The 24,785-nt window shown below is 38.3% G+C and overlaps 1 protein-coding gene across 14 annotated transcripts in view; it reads left to right on the forward strand.

Moving 5' to 3' along the window:
- ERC1 (ELKS/RAB6-interacting/CAST family member 1) overlaps nucleotides 1–24,785 on the forward strand; it is a 167,247-nt gene that overhangs the window by 1,623 nt on the left and 140,839 nt on the right. For 13 of the 14 annotated variants that reach the window (XM_067469264.1, XM_067469265.1, XM_060776717.2 and 10 more), the window contains exons 2-3: nucleotides 7,085–7,900; nucleotides 21,663–22,079. In XM_067469264.1, the coding sequence (XP_067325365.1) occupies nucleotides 7,232–7,900; nucleotides 21,663–22,079 (1,086 nt within the window). In that variant the 5' untranslated portion in view covers nucleotides 7,085–7,231. Of the gene's footprint in view, nucleotides 1–6,872; nucleotides 6,924–7,084; nucleotides 7,901–21,662; nucleotides 22,080–24,785 lie in introns of all 14 variants that reach the window. The other variant, XM_067469263.1, reaches the window with a different exon arrangement.

Genomic DNA, 24,785 nt, shown 5'->3' on the forward strand with positions numbered 1-24,785 from the left:
CTGCCTCCTGCAGAATTCTGGAGTTTGTAGTTTAGTAAGGCTGTTAAAGGTGCCTCCTTAAACTACAAACCCCAGAATTCTGCAGGAGGCACCATCTGGATTTAAAGTGGAGTGACTTTGGGGCATATGAATGTTCACATCTGAGAAGTTGCTGTGTTGAGTTTAGCTTCAATAAATGTTCCTCCCATACCTTACAAATTAGAGAGACGATTGGCCAACACTAACGTTATGAAGTTCAATAGTGACAAATGCAAGATGCTCCACTTAGGAAGAAAAAAATGAAATGTAAAGATACAGAATGGGGGTTACCTGGCTCGAAAGAGCAGTACGTGTGAAAAAGATCTTAGAGTCCTCGTGAATAACATGAGCCAACAATGTCATGCGGCGGCAAAAAAAAGCCAAAGGGATTTTGGCCTGTAAAATAGGAGTATAGTGTCTAGATCCAGGGAAAAGTCATGCTACCCCTCTATTCTGCCTTGGTTAGACCACACCTGGAATACTGTGTCCAATTCCAGAGATGTTGACAAGCTGGAATGTGTCCAGGGGAGGGTGATTAAAATGATCAGGGATCTGGAGAACAGGCCTTATGAAGAGCTGCTTAAAGAGCTGGTCATGTTTAGCCTGCAGAAGAGGAGGCTGAGAGGAGACATCATGGTCATGTACAAATATGTGAGAGGAAGTCATGGTGAGGAGGGAGCAAGCTTGTTTTCTGCTGCCCTGGAGACTAGGACATGGAACAATGGCTTCAAGCTACTGGAAAGGAGATTCCACATGAACATTAGGAAGAACTTCGGAACAGTGAGAGTTGTTCAGCAGTGGAACTCTCTGCCTTGGAGTGTGGTGGAGGCTACTTCTTTGGAAGCTTTTAAGCATATGGATGGCCATCTGTCGGGTGCTTTGAATGCGATTTTCCAGCTCCTTGGCAGGGGTTGGACTGGAAGGCCCATGAGGTCTCTTTCAACTCTGTGATTCTATGAAATTGGCACATGGATGACAAGCATGTAGGAAGCAGTCTTGCTGGTATGGAGGGGAGCATTTACTGATTAGATATTCTTTGAGATAGTGGATAGGGCGAGGAAGAATGCTGTGCAATGGTTTTATCTTTCATAATTCCGTTTTGTCCTTAATTCTGATTGGATTATGAAACTGCCTTGTTCTGGTAATTCTTTCTAATGGAATGGGGTGGCCGTCATGCTGTGAAACTAACTGAAATATTAATTTGCAGCCTTGGATTTTGACAGTCAGCTTTGGTAATTTCTAGGATTTTTTTTTTAATCTCAGGGTAGTAACCTTGGGGAAAGTGCTGTGGTGAGGCCTTGAACTATTGCTAGCTAGAGTGCATAATTCCCCAACTGGGTGCACTGGGCTGTATCATGCTTTCAAAAATACGTATTCCTAGTTGCAGAAAGATATTATTTTCATCTCCATTCTCAACCCATCCTCAGTCAAAAATTGGTCTTGGGTTTAATTCAGTTTTGTATAGTTTAGACTCCCACAATTCCCAATAGCCGGTAGGAATTGCTGTAAGGTCGCCCTGAGTCCCCTTATAGGGTGAGAGGGGCAGGATACAAGTATGTGATATAAATAAGTCCAAAACACTTGGAGGGCCCAAGTTTGGCTGTGCCTGGTTTAGATGGAGCAAAAAGGGAAAAAAAACAACTAAAATGATCTCAATTATGTATTTTAAATAATTTATATCATGTTTTGATGCAGTCTCTTTCCATATTGGTTTGCAATAGGTAAATTGTTTCATATAGTATGATCCCTTTATCCACAGATTCAGTATTTAATATTTAGTATTGCCCTCCTAGTTCTCTGGTCAGATTCGATTATTTCCTTTTGGCCCAAGTATAGTCAAAATATATGCTTCATTATCCACAGTTTCAGTTGCCCACAGGGTTGATGGCCTTATTCCCATCAGATACAAAGATCATATAGTACTTAATGAAAACTTGTATCATGCACAGTTGATCCTGTGCTTCTAAATTCCTTACATCTCACTTGGGAGGGCTTCTGTTCCAGGACTCATTTACCGTTCCTTTAGCCACTCCTCTCTGATTCATTATGCTGTGCTTATTCCTGAAAGTCATTCCTTGATTATGCCTTCCTCTACTCTGATTACATGATTCTTCATTAATTGTCCAGCACCGCAGATCTGACTTGAAGATTTGAATTCTTCAGATGTGCTATATGACCAAAATCTTTAGAGCATATGTCTCTAATGTCAACATAATTTTAGAACATATATTTAATTTTATTGTATACATCTTGAACAGTTTTCCTGTTCTATTAATGAATTGGTAGTGTGCAGCAAACCTTTATTTCTAGCAAAAGAATGATGCATGTTAAATTTATAATATATAAGTGACACATACAAAAGGAAAAAAACGATTTGAAGGAAAGAATGTTAGAGCAGTTAGGGAAAAGTGCTGAGCTTTACGTTTTAAAAAGTATTGCTCTTTTTTTTTGTATTAGCTGTGTCCATGCTGTGCATGGACATTTTTAGGAAGGGTGGTCGTATTTGTAGTCCATCATATCTGGGCACCAGGTTTGGGGAATCTTATTTATGGAGTTGTGAAACCTGGAATTGTGATGTTAGAACAGACAGTACAGCAGATGCTGTTAAAATAATGAAGTAAGAAATAGCTAGATTAAGAGAATGAAATAAGAGCATTACAAAACAAAAGAATCCTGTATGTTTAGTAAAATGTAAAGAATTGTAGTGTTATATCATTATTTGTGCAGACAATAAGCTATCCAGTAATTACTTTATCAACATTATAAAGTGATTGATTCCTATCACTAAGTGAAATTCTTCAACTTGAGTGCAATATATAAATCTTAACTTTCAGTTTCCAGGACAGATACTAGAAAGTGCTGCTTGACCTCCAAAGTTCCCCATTTTTTAAAGTTGCTCTCTTTTTTCACATATGTTGTGTCTGAAATGGTTTGAGAGAGTCTTGTGGAAGAAAGCACAATTTTCTTAGTGTCTTTAGTTTCCGGTAATTCAGGATAAGGTTCCCTTAGAACTGGTTACAATAGGATGATGGTGCAATAGAATGGAAAGGCTGTCTTGCCATTGCATGTAAGAGGCTCCTGGGTACTGGTGAATGTGTCTTCAGCAGTTAGCATTACCAGTTTTTCCACTGTATGTGGTGAGAAAAAGTGTGCCTTCAAGTCACTTCTGACTTATGGCAAATCTCAGGCAAACCCATCATGGGATGTTCTTGGTAAGATTTGTTCAGGGCACTTTTGCCAATACCATCACTATATCTTTTTAATTGTTCACTAGTTTAATAGATGGTGAGAATGCTGTGAAATTCCTTTGTGTGGATTTCAGCACAGCATTTGATAAGATCCCTCATAATATTTTTGTTCGCTACTAACAAAACAAGAATTAGATGGAGAGAATATGACATAGCTCAGTAATTAGTTGGAAAATTGAGTTGTCACTAGTGGCCGTCCTTCATATTTTCAGATCTTAAAATGAGGTGCTGTAGGGCCAATGCTCTTCAATATTTTTAATCAATGATTTAGATGTTGGGGTAGAGGAAACCATTACTAGATTTTTAGATAATCATCTTTCTTGGGTACCACAGTCAGTTCTGGGTGCTTTATTTTAAGAATAATATACAGTAGACAAGTCAGACCAGGTTCAGAGAAGAGCAAAAAGGATGATAAGAGTCAGGGAGAACTAAACATCCAGGAAAAAGTTGAAGTACTTGGACTTGTTTGGCTTGATTTTACTGGAGAGTGATATGATTGTACCCTTTGAATACCAGAAGGGCTGCTACAAAGAAGAGGATGTTAACTTGCTCTCTGGTGCCTAAGATATTATAATTTTTATAAATAAATATAAAGGCCACATAATTGGGTAAGTGATGGGTCCATGGAGTTTGCTCACTGACAAAACCAGTGTGCGCATTAGAATTCTGTCTGCTGCACCATAACCATTTCTTATGTTGTTTTTTAATACTGTATATGTAGGAGTAGTTGTTTTAATGCAGAATGAACATGTAACAATGGCTTATCACTTTCTAGTGTAGCATTCATTTTTTTTCTTTTTGGTAAACTTTTGAATATTTCTTCATACTTAACAAAATATTTACTACTGATTTAAATACTATTTTGTTACAAAGCAGAACAAAACATTAGCAGAAACTTGATCTTTTATTAGTAAGATCAGATGAGATCAGTGAATTTAGCATTTATTGCTTAAATGTAAGATCATTAAATAGGATCAGTTGAAAAGAGCTTTGTGAGAAAATTGATGATGGGAGCCTAAAATTATTCCAGTAATACTTTTAAAATCACTAAATTGGGAAGCCTTTAATGTTTTTTGAAGTGTTTGTAATGTAACTGTCAATAGCGATATCTTACGAAAATTTCTGGCCAGCTTTGTGAAGTAGAGTTACAATATTCTCGCTTTAGAACAGGAGTGGGTAAAGCCCAGCCTTGGAACCACGCATGATCCATCACTTTTACACATTTCTCTGATTCCCTTTTTCTGCTCCCCTCAACTGTTCTTGCTTAAAGCCTTCAAGAGTAGCAATTCATCTTTTAAAGAAGGTTGAGGGGTGCTCTGTACTATTTTACATCTTTTTTTTTTTTTCCAAAAAGGCTTCTTGGAGGCAGAAGTTTGCTGTCACTAGAGGGTCCCTGGAGCAGAAAGCTATCTGAACCCATTTTAATTTAAGACTTCTGATTTAGAAAGTAACTTAATTTCTTTTATACAGGCAGTTAAACTTACAAATGACTCATAGTTAAGAACGAGGGTGGGACAACAGGGAGTTAGAGAAATCTACTCCTGAAAGGAAGTAGGGAAAATACACTCCCAAAAGAGGGAAATTCACTCCTGAAAGAGTTATAATGGGAAAAGGTATCTCCACTAAAGCTTTATCACCAATCCTTGTTTCCACAAGCCAAATATTTCAAAATACAATTATTGCAGGACCAGAAAGGGAGGAAAAAATCTACAGGGGTGTTAACTCTTCCCTGTGCTATCCAAAGCTATGTATTTGACTGGAGTTACACTTAAAAATGTACCTGTTCCGACACACACACATTCAACTTAAGAACAAACCTACAGAACCTATCTTGTTCGTAACTTGGCGACTGCCTGTATATCTCTTAGTAAGATGTTGGCATTTTGATAATGAACATTTAGATTTTTCAGTTTGCACATCTTTCATTAAATGTTTTTTTTCTTAGCATTTGTCACATATTTTCCACTTTTATTTTAAAATTATATTAGGATAGCAATGAAACAAAATGGCAGAGTTGTGCTGCCTCATCATATCTAGCATATTTGCTCAAAAAGAACGGCATAATTTCTTGTTACTTTTTGTCAGAAAGATTGCCATAACTATTGGTGTGCCTCATTCTAATTATGGATTATAATAATATAATAACTTTGTTTTTATACCTTGCTTCCATCTCCCCAAAGATTCAGGGCAGCTTACATGAGGTCAAGCCCAACAATACAATTAAAACATTAAAATGTAAAGCAACAATATAAATCAAAGCAAAATAAGAACAACAACATTATAACAAAATATAAAATAATGATCAAACCAACTACCAATAGCAAAGTTTTTAGGTTAAGGCCTCAAAAACTTGAATTGCAATTCTGAGCAGCCTTAGCCAATATGGCAATTGTGAAGAAATGATGGGATTTGCAGACTTGACTAAATGTTTGTGTCATAAGCCTTGTAATTATATTATTCATATTGTTTGTTTCCTATGAATTCATACCTTCCATACATTAATGGTTGGCATTTTTTTTGCTGTGTTAGTGTCTTACATTTTTGTTTGCATATTGCTTTGCATGGCTGTTTTGTAGGCATATTCATCCATTACACAACACAATTTGATTTCTCCACCCACAGAAATCCGTTTTTTCACTAGTGAGTAAGAACCAAGAATGCCTCTGGAAAGATTCAAGTGACAGCACTACTTTGAACATGACTTGGCTGATTGTGGTCAAGCACAAGTTGACAGTAGTATAATTAAACTAGCACTTTTGTACATATCCTGAGAACAAATGAGTATGTGCCTGTTCCATGGAGTCAGAAAAATTGTTGTCCAGGTTCATGTTATTGTTAGCGCATGATGATACAGTTTCAGACATTTTGTTGAAAGCAAATGTGGACTTAGCTGCAATCAGGAAGCCTCTAAAAATATTTGAATGAATGTTGACAACAAGCCTGGTTATATTATGTGAGACATGCCACCTTGAGAAGATGGTTTCAGAATACTGAAATATTTCTAGCTTTTTTCAGACATTGTTTTAGCAAGCTATACAAGAGCACTATAAATATACATGTATACTGGGAGTATGCTCTAGGAGCCACCTATTGAATTTCTAGCATATAACTTTGAATTAGGGGTTTTCGTGTTTCATTATTTTCTATTCTAACAGTATTTCAGGGGCCATCCAATCCAACTGTTGTCTGCCATGCATGAAAAGCACAATCAAAGCACCCCTTAAGTGGTGGGAGGGAAATAGGGTTTTGGAGGCAAGTAAGGCCCAACTGTGGATCTGGGTGGCAAGGGAAGCAAGGAAAATAGACTTTTGGTGTCAAGGCAGGCAAAGAAAAAAATGGTGGCAAGGGAGGAGGGAAAGATTTTTGGCAGCCGGGAAAGCAGGGGAAAGGCTTTTGGTGGCCAGAGAGGGGTGGGGGAAAGGCTTTGGGTGGCCAGGTAGGCAAGGGAAAAGGCTTTTGGCGGTCAAGGAGTTGGGGGGCGGGAGAGGAGCAGGAAAGTGATGGGGAAGTCATCGCCATGCATACTTGGAGTGGGGAGGAGGGGAGCACACTGTATGAACTGCAGCTGTATGGCATTTCTAAAGTCCTATATCTTCATAATTTCAGCCCAGAACATGTTATGGAGCTGGAGTTGGATTGCATAAAACAAGGCTGCAGGTAATCTGTGTAGGCTTAATGGGTAATTGACAAGATTCTAGTTCCTAGTGCAACTTTATAGTCTGGGAAAAATCTCTATAAATAGGAAAAGAGACAGTGGAAATAACCCAAAAATATGAACTGTTGAGAAAATTAATTTATTGTCTTTGTTATTGTTACAGGTGATGATGACAAGCAAGGAGCTATGACTTCAGAAGTTAATGCTTGTATCTACTCTTAACAGTGATTGGTCTCAAGCTGTGTGGTACGCTAGTCAAGAAACATAGGAACTCTTCTGTGCTTAGTTATTTTCTATCGCAAATTCAATCATGTATGGAAGTGCTCGATCAGTTGGCAAACTTGAGCCAAGCAGCCAAAGTCCTGGGCGTTCACCACGACTGCCAAGATCACCACGGTTGGGCCATCGTCGAACCAACAGCACAGGAGGCAGCTCTGGAAGTAGTACTGGGGGTGGCAGTGGCAAAACACTTTCAATGGAAAATATTCAATCCTTAAATGCTGCCTATGCCACTTCAGGTCCTATGTATCTAAGTGACCATGAGAACGTTGGTTCAGACACGCCTAAAAGCACGATGACCCTTGGCCGATCTGGGGGGCGTCTGCCTTATGGTGTTAGGATGACTGCTATGGGCAGTAGTCCCAACATTGCTAGTAGTGGGGTTGCCAGTGATACTATTGCATTTGGAGAGCATCATCTTCCTCCTGTGAGCATGGCATCCACAGTGCCTCATTCATTACGCCAGGCAAGGGACAATACTATAATGGACCTGCAGACACAGTTGAAGGAAGTATTGCGGGAAAATGATCTACTACGAAAGGATGTAGAGGTGAAAGAAAGCAAACTTAGTTCTTCCATGAATAGTATCAAGACCTTCTGGAGTCCAGAGCTGAAGAAAGAAAGAGCTCTGAGAAAAGACGAAGCATCTAAAATAACTATTTGGAAAGAACAATATCGAGTTGTGCAGGAAGAAAACCAGGTGAGTAATCTAAAGACTTCAACAGAATGATTAAATTGGGGGGGGGGGGGGGGTGTTTGTGTATGTATGTATGAGAGACAGAGACTGAAAAAAATGTGATTTAGAGATACACTTGCTTCAATGCTAACCAATTTGGAGAATCACAGGCTCCTCACCTTTGTTGGATAAATTGATTTTTTTTTTGTGGATAATTGGTGATAAAAAGTTCCACATTGAATTTTAGGCAAATTACTCTATTGATTTAACTTATAGTTCATCTACTCCCAGTTGCTTGAATCTCATTATATCATTTGGGAAGTTAATGTTCCTGGGCGAACTGTTGTATTTTACATTTTGCTAAAGAAATGGTTCAGGAAAATGATAAACATCCATGTAAATCCAAGTCCCGCTTAGTGTAAAGGTATTCCCAGACCTTCAGATGTTAAATGTTTATTACATGTGAGGAAGCTAATTCAGGAATAGCTATGTTGACCATACAGCACAAATAACAAAGTCCAGAAAACAGTAATTTTGTTAACTATTCTGTTGTCCTTTGTACATAGTTCCCACATGGCCAAAAAAGGAAAGTGACCTCTGCCTGCATAGATATCCCTGAAGATCATCGTAACCCACAACAAAAATAATATTTTAGATTAAACGTAGGCCTATGAGTCTACCATTGTCACATTTCTTCTCTGTGATTTTTAACACCTTTTTCTGATGTAGAAGCGGTGTTATGTCTACCATGTGACAGTCATAGAATCATAGAGTTGGAAGAGACCTCATGGGCCATCCAGTCCAACCCCCTGCCAAGAAGCACCCCTGACAGATGGCCATCCAGCCTCTGTTTAAAAGCTTCCAAAGAAGGAGCCTCCACCACACTCTGGGGCAGAGAGTTCCACTGCTGAACAGCTCTCACAGTCAGGAAGTTCTTCCTCATGTTCAGATGGAATCTCCTCTCTTGACAGCTTAGGAAGCTTACTGCATTTATTGCATCCTCTCTTTAGCAGAGCAATTTCAAGTGGTGAAAGGACTATTAGTATTGGGTGCCATGGTGTGAAAGAGAACCTTCAGAAGTTTGATGTGAAAAAATTGTGAAGTCACATGCATTCATGCAGAATTTGCTGCTATTTCGATATCCGGGACTCAGTGAAATTATGTGTGAACAGGTTGAATGATATTATTGACAGTTATTTTATTCAGGCAGTATGGAAATCTTGCCAAGTGCCTACTTGCATGTCATGTCTTCTAATATCAAGATTGTGTGTCGGATCAATTGTAGAGGGTGGGAAAGAATGATTAATGTAACTTGGAGAGAAGCGGTGATGCCAGTAGATGTGAAAGAAGTAATAGTTTATTCATGTCCTTAAAAGTGGATACACTAGATCAGGGGTTCTCAAACTAAGGCCCGGGGGCTGGATATGGCCCCTCAAGGTCATTTACCTGGCCCTCGCTCAGGGTCAAACTATGTCTGAAATGACTTTAAAGCACACAACAGCAACAATCCTATCTCATCAGCCAAAAGCAGGCCCACACTTCCCATTAAAATAGTACTAAGTCTCTATTTGTTAAAATTGTTCTTCATTTTAATTATTGTATTGTTTTAAAGTGTTTTTTGCACTACAAATAAGATACACGCAGTGTGCATAGGAATTCATTCATGCTTTTTTCAAATTATAATCCGGTCCTCCAACAGTTTGATGGACTGTGACCTGGCCCTTTGTTTAAGAAGTTTGAGGACCCCTGCACTAGATCATAGAGGGTGTGATAACTACCAAACATTTCAAGTACTCCACTTTGGGGCAATGTTATTGAGAAAATGGCTGCTGACAGTTCAAGAAGGATTTTAGTCTGGCTTCATGCCTGAGAGCAGCATTGGAATAACCTGTTTGTTCTTATGGAACACCTTTGCTAGAAAAAAAATTGAGAGTGCATGCCTCATCTCCTTCACTTCACACTGGCTTTTGATACCACTGGCCATTTTATCTTGTAGGATAGACTGCGTACTTGGGATTCTAGAGGATATTCTTAGTCCTATGACAGTTATATTGTGTCATTATACAAAGGGGTTTTTTTTAACTTCCATCCTTATTAATCTTTATATGATACCTCATTCCTGATATTTCTTCATTGCTCTTAAACATTTACTGTATATTTCAATTGGCTCTGACCATGATGCTGGATGTACTCTGTTAAATGTTTTCTGGTAGTTGTCCCCTTTCAGGATCAAAATTAATTTATTCAATCTGATAATTTCTTACCTCACTCTTTGTGAAATACTTGTCAGCCATATAAAAAATAAGTTGTAAAGATATTAATTAGGAATGCTTTGTAAAACTATGCTTATGTATACTTTGATTTTTAATTTTGCTGCCAAGTCCTTTATTTTTAAAGATTTAATAAAGTATAAACATGTTTTAGTTATGCTTTATAAAACCTTTAGGAACAGATATAAGCATAGGTAGTATGTAAAGCAGATGATGGCTATATGGGTCACCCCAAAAAATTTCTTGTGTAATTTGACCAGCAGATATATTGGCTTTTCTGCCTTCTATTTCTTTCATTCCCTTTGCTCATTCTAATTATTTGTTTAAGTAAACTGCTAGAGATTTATTCTCTAAGCCTGCTATAATTACAATGATAACAGAAGGATTGTGGAGCTGAAGTAAAAAAAACAAAAAACAAAACCCAAAGGGTACTCTTTAAAAGTATAGTAAAGTGTGTAATCTGATGTAGAAATTAGGAGCCCTAATTAGCTAGTTCGCATGTAATTAAATTGTTTTATAGCATTTATATCATCGGTGGTTGGTCGTTTCTATCCTTTATAATGAAGATCAGGTTAATGAGATTTACTCTAAACAGATTTCCCTGCACAGGCACTAGGGATTTCCTTGGACTAAGTTCAGGTTACACTTGGATCTGTCATTTTGTCAATGTGATAGTATGGTATATAGATTCAATCTCTAAGGAACTACATAATAACTCAGCATAAATATGAGAAATAACTGAAAAGCAAATTGTAGTATAAGGGAGCAGTTTTCCAGTAAATCTTATATGCTACTGTGTCTTCAAAAGGTTATGGGACAGCTTCCCATAAGGACATTTATCATTTTCACTGTCCACCTGGCCTGTCTACTTCTAGGTGCTCTTATTAGCCAGGTTGGACAAGAGCAAGACAAGAGCTCATGCACACCCCCTCCCCCATTTGTAATTTGTATTTCTCTTGCACAGATTTGAGTTTAACTTGGCACTTTACAACTTTACAATGGGAAAGGCAGAGCTATACCATCCATTTGGAAATATGGCTTCACACAGCCAAGGTGTTAAAATTGCCCCATGCCAATGGCTTTTTGAAGCTGTCCGTCATCATGATTGTAACTCTGTCACTGTCCCATATTGCAGGAACAGTGAGGGATAGTGTAAAGTGTGTGACAGTTTCCTTAGATTTGCTTAGAAACTGAGCTTTCTTGAATAAGATAATCAACCATGCTGACTCCCATCTTGTTTTATCAGATGATTCTCCCTACTTTATCTCATACTCCAAGCAGCACAGCTTATGGGACAGCTTCCCCTAAGGACATTTACCACTTTCACCATCCACTTTGCTTGTCTACTTCTGGGTGCTCTTGCTAGCCAGGTTGGATTGGAATTAAAGTTTCAGACAAGAAATTGGAAAATATTTAATATTGAACCAATTTCTTTTACGATGTTATGTAGACTGAAATGTGGGCAGGTTTCACCCTATCCCATTGGCCTAACATGAAGGGGTGTAGTTTTTAATCACAACTAGATCATTTTTGTAAAGAAAAGGTCCAAACGCTAACATTTGTCCAGTAATTTCTCCCATCAAAATATTTGAAACAACTTTAAAAGCTGCTGGAGAGTCATAGTTCATCTGTTCTCCCATTTGAGTCAGAGAGTGATGTTTACCAAAGCAGAGGTCACTGCAACTCCCATTATAGCTGTGTGGAGAATATTTACCTGTCTGGAGAATATTTCTGTTAAGCTTGTTTATTTATTGCACTATTCATGCTGTTTTGCTCTTTCTGCTGCCATCCTCATAAAGATTTTGAGATTTTGCTGGCATTAATCTACATTTTATCCTGTAAGACAAAATATAATTTAGAAGAGGTTTGGAAACAAGATACAAACTTTGATGATAGTTTAGTTGGGTACTGGGTTGATAACATTAAAAAAAATAAATATCAAGGATACACAAATGAAAATAATCTCAAAATGGTATAGAACCCCCTTACAATTGGCGCACATTATGGGAAACATTTGTAATAAATGTGGGGAGACTGGTACATTTTCACATATGTGTTGAGATTGCATCGAAATCCAAAACTATTATAACAAAGTCGAAGTAGTAATACAGGAAATAAGAGGACAAAAACTATACTGGTATAAATCCTGATTTCTGTCCTTCACTATAGAGGTAAAGGAGGGGAACAACTAATTGACAGAAATATTAAAATTTATGATATCTGCCATACATGCCACAATTGCCTCAGGTTGGAAAGACAAAACAAGGAGGGACATAGAAACCTAGTGGTCTTACCTCTTGAAATGTTTAATTGACGACTATCAATCAAAGAAAAAATAAATATCTGAACAATCATTCAAAACAAGACTGGAATAGGAAATTGCATTGTTTAATCAATAAATTGGAAGGAAATGATAGGTACAGAACTTTGAACCAGGCCATCCAGGCAATCAAATCAATGTATTAATATAAGTGGACCCAGGATGGGGGAAGGGGGGTGGGGTGGGGAATCAAAGTGAAACTAATGATCTAGATCAGTGGTTCTCAACCTTCCTAATGCCTCGACCCCTTAATACAGTTCCCCATGCTGTGGTGACCCCCAACCATAACATTATTTTCTTTGCTACTTCATAACTGTACTTTTGCTACTGTTATGAATGGTATACCCAAATTTGAATACTGGTGTGGTTGGTGGTGTGGTTTTATCATTTGGGAGTTGTAAATCCTGGGACCAAGCTTTTGTCAAGTAATTGGTGTAGTGACACAAATCAGTGTGATTGACAAATGGAATGGCCCTGGATTATGTTTTGGAAGGCGTGATTTTAATTTATGTTTTAATAATTCATGTTTTAATTTATTGATTTTAATTGTTATTGTTTATTTTATGCATGCATGTATGTATGTATGGCATCAAATTGCTGCCTGTTGTAAGGCCACCTTGAGTCTCTTTTGGGGTTAAAAAGGTGGGATACTAATATGGAAAATAAATAAAATAGAAGTCACATAGAGTAGTTTCATCTAGTTGTTTGTGCAGATTTTCAACTTCTATCTGTATTTCTTTGTATGAGAGACAGACAGACAGACAGAATGAGGATGTAGAGAAAAGTCCCTAAGCCTGGAAAAGGGGTAGGACTTGCTGTCACTTTCCCATCTCCACAGAATAGCTCTCAGTTTACCCATGGGTCATCCATAATTTTGTCTTCCAAACCCGGCCTCACCTTATATATGAGATTGACTTATATGCAAGCATATCTACAGTAATTTAGTGTGTGGGCATTATTTTCTGGCCTCTTACTGAAGTGGAGATTTGACAGATTCCCTGCTGTGTCTGCATCTGGCATCTGTGTCAGTAGACAGTCTTGGCAACATTATACTACAATGTGTCCATATGTTAAGATACTGATAATCTTCTCAGGTGTTCTCATAGTCATAGATTTTCAGCTTTAGAGTTGGCTTACTAGTGCACTGTGAAACATATTGAAGGCCTGGTATCACAATTGCCTTTAGAAAAGCTCATTGTGATTCATAAAATAGATATAATTGATTTCAATTTGATTTTTCATAATTCCCATTATTTTTAATAACATGATCTCAAATGAAAAATAAAGTTCATACAGATAGTCTACTTTCATCATCAGTTACAATTGGACTTTTGTATAAGACATATGCAGATAATGGGTATTTATTTGTATTTAGTCTCCATCTTGTGTAGAAAGTGTATTGTATTATTATTATTATTATTATATTTATACCCCGCTTTATCTCCACCGAAGGGGACTCAAAGCACCTATATCCTTATAACTATCTGTTAAGGATGCTTATGTTTGAATAGTTTGTCCTTGTATATCTGCAGAGAAGCAAACGAAAATTCTTAATTCCACAAGGATATCATGGATATGTACTTCTTAGTCTACCATTTCAATAATATTCTGTGGTATAAAGCCTTTGTTTTGTTTCAGACTAATATGGTTTATTATTGACTTATGGCAACACTATGAATGCGAGACCTCCAAGTCACTTTGTTATCAACAATCCTACTAAAAATGTGCAAATTCAGGGCTATTGCTTCCTTGATTTGAGTCTGCCTACCTATCATGTGTTCTTTCTCTTTTCCTACTGCCTTCTACCTTAGCTAGCATTATTGTATTTTCTAGTGAGTCATGTCTTCTTATCACATGCCCAAAATATTATAGGCTCAATTTAGCCATATTGGCTTCTAGAAAAAGCTCAAATTAGATTTGCTCTTGGAGAAATTCATTTGATTTTTTTGTAGTGCTACCTGATATCCTTAGAAGTCTTCTTCATATATACAGGTGCAACTTAGGTTGCTTATAAAATATATTTGCAATGAATAAACTGTAGGCCTAGCAAAATTCAATCAGTTCAAATTTTCCTATTACATTTCTTAATTGTAGACCACATTTTCTTGCAATATTTGATTCTGCTCTTTTTCCTTATTTTTGTATGTCAGTAGCCTATAATTAACAAGGAGTTTTGTGTGAAAATTTTCGTCCTGAACTTTCGCATAGAATTTTTCAGTTTTTCGTCTTCTGCCTCTGTAGTTGGAGAATAAGATTGGATTATTGTTATATCTATGGGTTTTTCCTGAAATCATTTCGATATCATTTAATCTGACTTTGTATTATTTCTTTTTGAAAGGGCAAAAAAGAGTTTATCATATCTTCTCCTGCAGTATAAACAAGCATTAGCTATGGCACCACTACCTTTGTCTCTAAGACAGTGGTTCTCAACCTGGGGTCCCCAGATGTTTTTGGCCTTCCACTCCCAGAATTCCTAACAGCTGGTAAACTGGTTGGGATTTCTGGGAATTGTAGGCCAAAAACATCTGGGGACCCCAGGTTGAGAACCACTGCTCTAAGAGATACTCTGCCATTGTCATCCACCCAGTACTGCTTCTACCCAGTATTGCTTTGGAACATTTAGTTTGGCTCTTCAGCAAAATACTTTACAACATAGGAAATCCTACAGCATTGATACCATCAGCAATAGCCATTTGCATTACAGGAGCATGCAGCCCCATTCCCATGGAAAGCTTTATTGTGACCAATTTCTACATACAGGTATTCAGTAAGTGTACACATTGCAGCCACTAGCTACTAGCACAGATCATGCTATCCAATATTATTCAGACATTTATAAGGAGTGAATTCTAGCTACTAAGTAAAAAAAGAAGAGAATATCATTTGGGTTTCAACATTGTATGATGATGGAAGAGTAAGAAGTGCTAGACAACCAAGCAATTAATCTCTTAAAATGAGCTTAACTGACAATCCCGCAATCGGAGCCGCTTAAGAAGTGCCTTCTGATAAAATTAAATCCCCAAGTGAAACTACTTGGCACTTTGGGTTAATGGTTAAGTTATTTTTTTCCATTAGTGTGTGGTCCTTGATATGTGTTTCCTGTATGTTATGGACATCTATAAGCTGATCTCATATACTGTTTAAAAAAAATCTTCCTCTTCAGTCTTTGTCCATCAATAATTCAATTGGTTCCCAGTAGTAACTTCCGGGTTTCCTATATGTACACATGATGTCTGAAACCCCCAGGGGCATGGGCATTTTTGTAGTAGGAAACAGTTTCTAAGAGCTCTTCAACACCGTGCTATTGCTTTATTGGCTTGCAATTGGAATAGTCAGAGGAGCATTTGAGGCTGACCAGAGATCAAAAAGAGAAGCATTCATGCAATGGCTTGTTAGACTGACTGCTAAGAAATGAATTTTCTAACCCTTTCTTTAAAAGGGAATGCAAAAGATTGAAGTGTGGCTTCCTGGCATAGAGAGGACAATTTAATTTTTAAAAAGTATTTGTTGGGATCTGGAAACATAAGAAGACATTGATTATCTCACTCACTAATAGAATAAGCTACTTTCAATGGACCTTTGCCAGACAAGATGGGCAGAGATCCAATTACTGACTAATCACATCTGAATAAACAAAACTGGGTTTGATCAATTAACCACAATTAAAGCCTGAAATGTAACAAATGTGATCAAGCATAGTTTAATAACATGTTTGGGTTGCCTCACTCTTTTAAATATGTTTGTTAGGCTTCTAGGCACAGGGTTGTAACACTTTCAATTATATTCTGCATATTTCTTCAAATTCTCTGATTTGACAATATCTTTATTTGGACCATAAAAGTCATAAAAGGGTACAAATATTTTTTTAACAAAGGAAAAGTTAATAAGATTCCGTTATTTTGCTACATAGATCTTCTGTTTTTCTTTACTATTGTTGACATGCAATGTTAGATGTCAGTAACCATATAATTTTCAAGTTGTGAAGTGGAGATAGTAATTAGCAACATAATGATAATTTGTTTAGGGAAACATGTCAAGAAGCCCCATTAGGCTTACTGGACAGCAGGCAAGATTTAGGCTTCGTAGACTCAGAGCCATTTAGTGTAGTTAGCAATGATTGGTAACAGTGAAGAGAGATTTTATTTATGTTTGTCTGGGGGCTCCTCAACACTTCTCTTTCTCTCCCTCTCTCAAAAAACATTTCTAGTGCAGAGTGATGTGTCCAAGTAGCGTTGCTCGTGCTTCTCAGATAGTTTTGGCCAGCGTACATATGCTACCCCTGCTCTCAAGCTTTATGCATGAAAAGGGAAAAATTAAGGGGCTGGTGAATCCAGAGTAGTTCCCAAAACTCGAAATAGCACCATAGACTACTATCTTGCCTCCCCTGCAGATGTTTCTGAGGTAGCACATACCAGTTAAATCAGTGCTACATCAGATCACTGTTCTGAGAGGAACTCTCCTGAGCAGTGTGATATGTGCAGCAAGCTTATGCTAATACTGAAGATAAGCATCTGTAACAAATTGTCATTGGACATGATTTGGCCCACGGGTAGCTGTTTCTGTGTTTATATTTCATGTGTATTCATATGAAGGAAGAATGCTCCAGTTTTGCTTTTCTTCCTTTCTGTCAATTCTTTTCTTTTTCTTTTATGTCATTTCTCTTATATGTGCTTTAGGAGAACCAAAAAATTAGGAAAATAGAAGATATCACTGTAGTCAATAGCAAATTTTTGAAGTCAGACAATAATGCTCAAACTAGGCAATATGATGTATCTCCAGGTTCTTAAAACTCTGGTAAAAATCACCCATAGTGAGGGATGAGTTGAATTTTGGCTGTGTTGGGTTTATATTTAATTATTTCATCCTATACCATTTTCTTGTTGGAAATCTCTAAAATCTCACATTTTGAGTATAAAGGAGCATGAAGAAAGTTTACATTGTTAAACTCGAATTGCTGGCATTACTCAAGAAATCACAGTGTTTGGATACTGTGAGATGTGAGGGAAATAATATAAAGCTAGAGGCATGTTTGTCAAGCTGTCAGAACTGGTTAGAAATGGAGATTATGGGGAAGGCTTTAATCTTAAAAAGAATGGATTACATCTCGAGGAGCCGTTAGAGATGGCACTGATGCATTTAGTGTGATCAGAACTGAGAATGTGCAAAAAAAAATCACAATAAAATGTTATGTTGGGTTGTTGAGAGTTTTCAGGGTTGTATGGCCATGTTTCCAGATGTATTCTCTCCTGGCGTTTCACCTGTATGGCAGGCATCCTCAGAGGTTGTGTTGTTTTAAACAAGCATTTAATTGAAGTGTTATACAGACAGAGCATCCCTTACCCAGAAATCCAAATTCCTCCATAATCCAAAATGGCTGACATAGATGCCTGAGATAGTGATACCTGTACTTCCTGATGGTTTAGTGTACACCAACTTCGGTTCCTGCACTAAAATATTCAAAATATTGTATAAAATTACCATCAGGCTATAAGATGTATATGAAACACATGTGAATTTTGCATTTGGACATTGTTCCCATCTCTAAGATACCCTCTTTTGTATATATTTGCAAATACAAGTATTCCTAAATCCAAAAATAACCCCCAGAACACATATTTAACCTGTACTGTCTATGTACTGCATGTAAATAAAACAGTAAATATTTCCTGTTTTGTTTTCCATATATTTCCCTGGATGTATTTTCATTTAAGAATTAGGAGAATTGCTCATGCCTTAGCAAACTTGAACCCAACACTCAACTCATTGCCTTGTGGCTTTATTACCTAATCCAATGAGGAATTTGAACGATAAAAAGGCAAGGATTTGAAGTCTCGGTGTGTTCTTCTATGACAGTATTCTGTGATATTTGGGTATATACAAATATAAGATTTTATGAATTTTCTGTTGAAATTTTTCAAAAATGTTGTAAAAGCTTTCTTGGCTCCTGTCCGTATGGGCACTTTTCAAATTAAAGGTTAATTAATTTTACCTTTATCTAAAGTCATACATTCGAGCAGTGGTTCTCAACCTGTAGGTCCCCAGATGTTTTGGCCTTGAACTCCCATAAATTGTAACAGTTGGTAAACTGGCTAGGCTTTCTGGGAGTTGTAGGCCAAAACACTTGGGGGACTTACAGGTTGAGAACCACTGTATTAGAGGCTACAATGGTGTTTTACTTTGAGTTCAATCTGAACCTAGACCACTCTGTGCAACAAATTTATTGTCTAAAGTTTCTAAACAGTACTGTGCAACTACAGATAAATGACCACTGCCTTAATTAGATCACTATTCATACTTATTTACTTTTGTCTGACAATGATTAAATTTGGTGGCAGATGTGGTGGAACTTTCAAGGGTACATACGTGATAAACAGGAAATCAGAATATATCAACTAAATTTGACTGTGTCATAAGAATTGTTGTGTAATGTACCAAACTGGAAGACGTTGCAGATGATCTTGCTAAGATAGTTGATTGGACAGTGCGGCAGACTTCCCAGTCCTGAACTGCAAACTTTAATTTGTAAAGAGTCAGTTTCTTTGGTTTCTACAGATAGTAAGATTCTTTCTCTCTATACATTGGGAAAATCTATCCACTTTAGTAAGAGAAAAAGTTGATATTTGGTTCTTTCCTACGTGTAATGGTTCTACCATTTGGCTATTATTTGCTGTATTTTTTGTTCATTCACTGACATACACACCCTTAAAATAAATTGAGTCATTTTCTTGAGCCTAATGGAGTTGACAAATGTACTCATGGCAAGCTACTTATCTGAATAATTTTTAATCCCTTGCTTTTCTGCTGCCTTTGAGATAATTCAGTATAAGAACCCCCTTAAATGCAAGTTGGTTTGTAAGACTGCCAGTTAGATTAAATCCCATTAATATCATAGCTTTCTTTCCAAATGGAACTTGGAACACTACAAAAATAACCTCCACATTTCCATACAAATAAAAGTCTCAGCATCCCTGAGCAATTATAAAGTTAACATGCAATGTATTTTGGAGTAAGCAAGTTCTACATCATTTAGCTCTGTGGGTCACCCCTATACAGTTGTCCCTGTGTTTCATTTTCTGTGTGGGATAACACCGAATGAGCAGTATAGAATCTCTTAGGTAATCTTTTGCCTTCAGTGTGTATTCAGAGGACTCTGATGTTGCCAGTCTTTTAGAACACATCAAATATTTATTTTATTTACTAGCTGTACCCGCCACGCGTTGCTGTGGCCAACCTTCCCCCTATCTCCCCTTCTTTCCCTCCTTCCTTCACTCCCTGTTTCCTTCCTTCCTTCCTGTCTTTCCTTCTCTCCTTCCTTCCTTCTCTATCGCTTTCCTTCCTTCCCCCTTTTTCTTTCTCTTCTGCTGTCTCTCTTTTCTTCCTTCTCTCTTTCCTCCTTTCTTTCCCTCCCTCTTTCTCTACATTTTATCCCCTTCCTTCGCTCCCTCTTTCCTTCCTTCTTCCTTTTTCTCCTCTGCAGTCTCTCTTTTCTTCCTTCTCTCTTTCCATCTTTCCTTCCCTCCCTCTTTCTCTACATCTTCCCCCTTCCTTCGCTCCTTCTTTCCTTCCTTCTTTCCCTTTTTTCTTTCCTTCTCTCCTTCCTTCTTTCTCTAACTTTCCTTCCTCCCCCTTTTTCTTTCCCTCCCTCTTTCTCTCCTTTCTTCCTTTTCTACCTCATTCCTTCCTTCCTTCTTTCTTTCCCTCCCTCTTTCTCTCCTGTCAGGGGTGATTTGAATGCAATATTCCTGCTTCTTGGCAGAATGGGGTTGGACTGGATGGCCCATGAGGTCTCTTCCAACTCTTTGATTCTATGATTCTATTATTCTTCCTTGACAGATTAGAAGGGGGCATGGCTTGGAGGTAACGTGAGGAGGGGAGGGGGGATGGGTTTAGAAGGGGGCGTGGCTTGGAGGTAAGGTGAGGAGGGGGAGGGGAGGGGGATGGGTTTAGAAGGGGGCGTGGCTTGGAGGTAACGTGAGGAGGGTAAGAGGGGGGAGGGGGGAGGGGGGCGCGCGCGCGTGTGTGCCACGCGGGGGGGAGAGGGGGTGCACACGTGCGTGTGTGTGCCGCGCCGGAGGGGGGAGAGGGGGCGCCCGCGTGTGTGTGTGCTGCGCCGGGGGTGTGAGGGGGCATGCGTGCGCGCGTGTGTGCGTGCGTGTGTGTGCCGCGCCGGAGGAGAGAGAGGGGGCGCCTGCGCGCGCGCGTGTGCCGCGCCGGGGGGGTGAGGGGGCACGTGCGCGCGTGTGTGTGCGTGCCGCGCCGGAGGGGGGAGAGGGGGCGCGTGCGCGCGCGCGTGTGTGTGCTGCGCCGGGGGGTTGGGGGCGCGCGCGTGTGTGTGTGTGCCGCGCCGGGGGGGAGAGGGGGCACGCGTGTGTGTGTGTGTGCCGCGCCAGGGGGTGAGGGGCCGTGCGCACGTGCACGCGTGTGTGTGCCGCGCCGGGGGGAGGGGGAGGGGCCATGTGTGTGCGCGCCAGGGAGTTTGCGGCAGTGCGCATGCTCAGTTGTTTTGCCGTTTTTTGTGGTTGTTGTTGTGTGGTTTTGATTTCTGAGTGGATTAGTTTGTACCTAGTGGGTTGTCCTTGGGGCATGGCAATTTTGGTAGAGTTGTGTGGAGGGGTTTTAGAGTTTTGTTTCCTCGTTGGACGCCAGTAGGAAATTTATATATATAGATTTACAGTATTTATATACCGCTTTTCTCACCCATAGGGGTGATCAAAGTAAGTATGTATGTGTCTAGCTCTCTCTCTATATATATGCAGGGATGAGAGCATGGATGTGTTTTCTTATTGATCCTAGTTGATTGTAATATGTATATCTCGACTTTACTGTGAACGCCATTGCCATTATACAAATGTACACAAGCTGTCTCTTACAAATGCACTTTACCATGTACATATTGGCTAACAGCTGTATTGCAAATAATAACAAGTTTCAAGCTTCAACAAAAAATAACTTGAGAGAACATTAACACCACTAATCCTTTGAGTCAAAATCAATAACATTGAGTATTTTGGATGTATTCTAGACTAGCGATTCTCCAGATATTTTGCACTTCAAATCTCAGAATCTTCAGCTCCTTTGATTCTGGAAATTGAATCCCAAAACACATAGTATATTGTGGTATATTTAGAAACTGTTTTTCATAAATTTTGTACTTCTCTTTTCAGTCAAGTCACTGATTTTCTGATTCTGTTTTCAGCATATGCAGATGACAATCCAAGCTCTTCAGGATGAGCTTAGGATCCAGAGGGATCTGAACCAACTTTTCCAGCAAGATAGCACCGGTAGATCCAATGAACCATTTGTAACAGAGCTTACAGAGGAGAATTTCCAACGTCTCCATGCAGAGCATGAACGGCAGGCTAAAGAACTTTTCTTGTTACGAAAAACTTTGGAAGAAATGGAATTGCGCATTGAAACTCAGAAGCAGACCTTAAATGCACGTGATGAATCCATCAAAAAGTTGTTGGAAATGCTGCAGAGTAAGGGGCTGTCAGCAAAAGCAACAGAGGAAGATCATGAACGGACAAGAAGGTTGGCTGAAGCAGAAATGCATGTGCATCACTTAGAAACCTTATTGGAGCAAAAGGAAAAAGAAAACAACTTGCTAAGGGAGGTGAGTAGTTATTCACATATGGAGGATCTGTTTTTGAACACTGATTTTAGCAGAATCCTCATTACCTCAGTGAATTTCACTGCAATTCAAACCGCTCTCCAGTCAGTCAATTTTTCCTCAAATAATCTGGTTTTATGATTTGTTTGCTTTTCATCCTTGTGATATGTTTAATTTTTAACTCCAGTTTAAATATTCTTCAAGTTTTCAATGGATTTTGTGAACAATTGAATGAATTTATAAACTGGATGGATTAGCAGCATCTTAACATCGTTTTGTTTTACTTTCTTCCTAGTTTTATTTGAGATAGTGATAAGAACCAGAATGTTTTTCTTTCCTTAATCTATTGAAACATACAGAAATTGCATCTGAGGCACAGAAATTAGGATTGTCTGATTGCAGACTTGCTTACTATATATAATTCATTAGGATGACAAGCATTCAATACAACTTTCAACACATTCTGTGAGTGTGGATGTACGTAGGCAGGAACCCCAGATGTATCTGCCAGTAATATCAAAATACTTAAACATATTCCACCACGAATAGAAAACTGAAATTTGAAATGTTAGGCCGTAGAGACTTGCTTTTGATTCAAAGAGCAGGGATTTTAAGTAGCAGCCAGGAGCACAAATCTGAAAATGAGATAAGCCACACGTGCGTGGGACTTCACCTTCTGGTGCTTTGCTGTCCTCAAACTGCAGGAAAGAAAATTGACAGTGACAAGCAGGAACTTATTTTTGCAGAATGACTCGCTGTAGGTTTACTATTTTTCTGTACATAAATATGTTCCTTGTCTGAACTATTGAAGGTACTGTTTTGTATTCATCTCTGTGTATGAATTTACTAGAAAACTGGAAGTGAACATCTATCTGTATTAGAACAGAAAGAAGTCTCTACAGTTTCCATTAAAACAATCAGCTTTCTATGACAGATATTGGATATAATTTTCTGCCTTGAATTTACGGCTTCAAACATACTGTTTATGTTGAAGTAATCAGTACATTTGTCCTGCGCAGGTGCAGAGATACCATATGTGCAATTCACAGTTGACTACGACAGGAAATCTTCATCCTATATCGATGTCAATAATTCATACAATTAAGATCGTAGCTAAATAGATTTGGACATTTAGTAGTCATAATAAAATAGGAAGTATAAAACCAGCTTGACAATTTCAGGAAATTGAATGAGATGGTTCTATGCAGAGTGATTTAAGAAGTAGGGAGAATGAATAAATGATATCAGTAGGAATGGCACATCATTATAGGATGAGATGGTGTGGCGGCGGTCTTGTCCCCCCCCCCCCTTCCTGGTTGCCAATGCTACATAAACCTGTTTTCTCAATACCTGATTTTGTGAGGGTCCTCATAACTAAGGAATTATAGAGGGGATAGCCAGGAAAATTTTCTGTACTGCTTCTTGAGAGCTCTCCAGAGCAGCAGGGATCCTTCTGGTTTGGAGTAGGGAACAATAAATGCAATCCTTTTAACATCTACCTCACTCAGTTTCATGGTAAAGCCAGATCTACTTTTAAGTAGGAACTAAACCACTGAAATACCATACTTTCAGTTTATAATCTATAGAGCTTGGATGCAAAAATATAACCAGTGGTATTGGAACCTACTAATAAATGATGAAAATCAACAAAGTTGCACTCCTTCCTTTCAGCATTTAAAACCATTTCAGTAACACACAAATACTTGAAATCTTATTAAAATGGGACCAGAGATAATTACTCTTTTAAAAGGATGCCTGAAGTTGCTCAGGAATAGCAGCGAAAAAGCTGATATTCTTCTAAGGGCAACACATACATCTTCTTAGGGGCATGCCCTAGACAAAAGCTTCTGTTATTCTAGGATTGAGTGGAACTGCCTGACTGAAATCAGATGTGCAGCCTCATGAGATGATAAGACTTCAGTCATGAGGATATGCATCATGTGTGAGGATGCAAAAGGTCATTATAGATATTCCTTAGCAACAGTGGGAAGACTACCTCACTTTTGAAATATAAAATGCTGTCCTCTTCTTGTCTTTTTCAATTCTATTAAAATTTTAGGGAGGAGTGAATTTCTTAATACAAAAATGAGTTTCTTTCTTATATTTCTTATAATTAATAACAGCTGTGTGAATTACACATTTAATCAAGAACTCTAGCATCCTGAATACCTTTATCTTGTTTAAGGAGCGTGCTTTTCAGACAAAAGTTGCTTCTGCCTAATTTTCTAACATTGCAATGTGCATTTAAAACTACAGCTTCACCATCCAGAGAAAAGAGGGAAAAAACATCAGATGTAAGGATTCTATGTGTGAATGATTTTCAGTGTCTTACTCTGCAATACTAAAAACTGAATAAAATTTAGTGGATGAGGGATGCAGTCCACTCCCTTCAGCAGCTGCACCCCTAGTTGCACCACAGAATCAGATTTGTCTTTCCTGCAAAATATGGTGGTATTTGTTTCCTACCTTTTAAGGTTCATTATTACATATCATATGCTGGTAATGTTTTGTTATTCCTTAAACCAATATAGGTTTAGTACAGAATTTGGTTTCAGAACTTGGCTTGGCAGTGCCCTTTAAATGTCATGACTAATGTCATTCATAATACAAATAATTTGTATTATGCTAACTCTCCTTTGTTGTTTGAGATTCTTTTGTAACATCTTTTCTTTTAGTACTCTTAATCTACATTTAAATTAGAACTTTAGA

Source organism: Anolis sagrei, chromosome 5 (genome assembly GCF_037176765.1).
Source record: "Anolis sagrei isolate rAnoSag1 chromosome 5, rAnoSag1.mat, whole genome shotgun sequence".
Lineage (NCBI taxonomy): Eukaryota > Metazoa > Chordata > Lepidosauria > Squamata > Dactyloidae > Anolis > Anolis sagrei.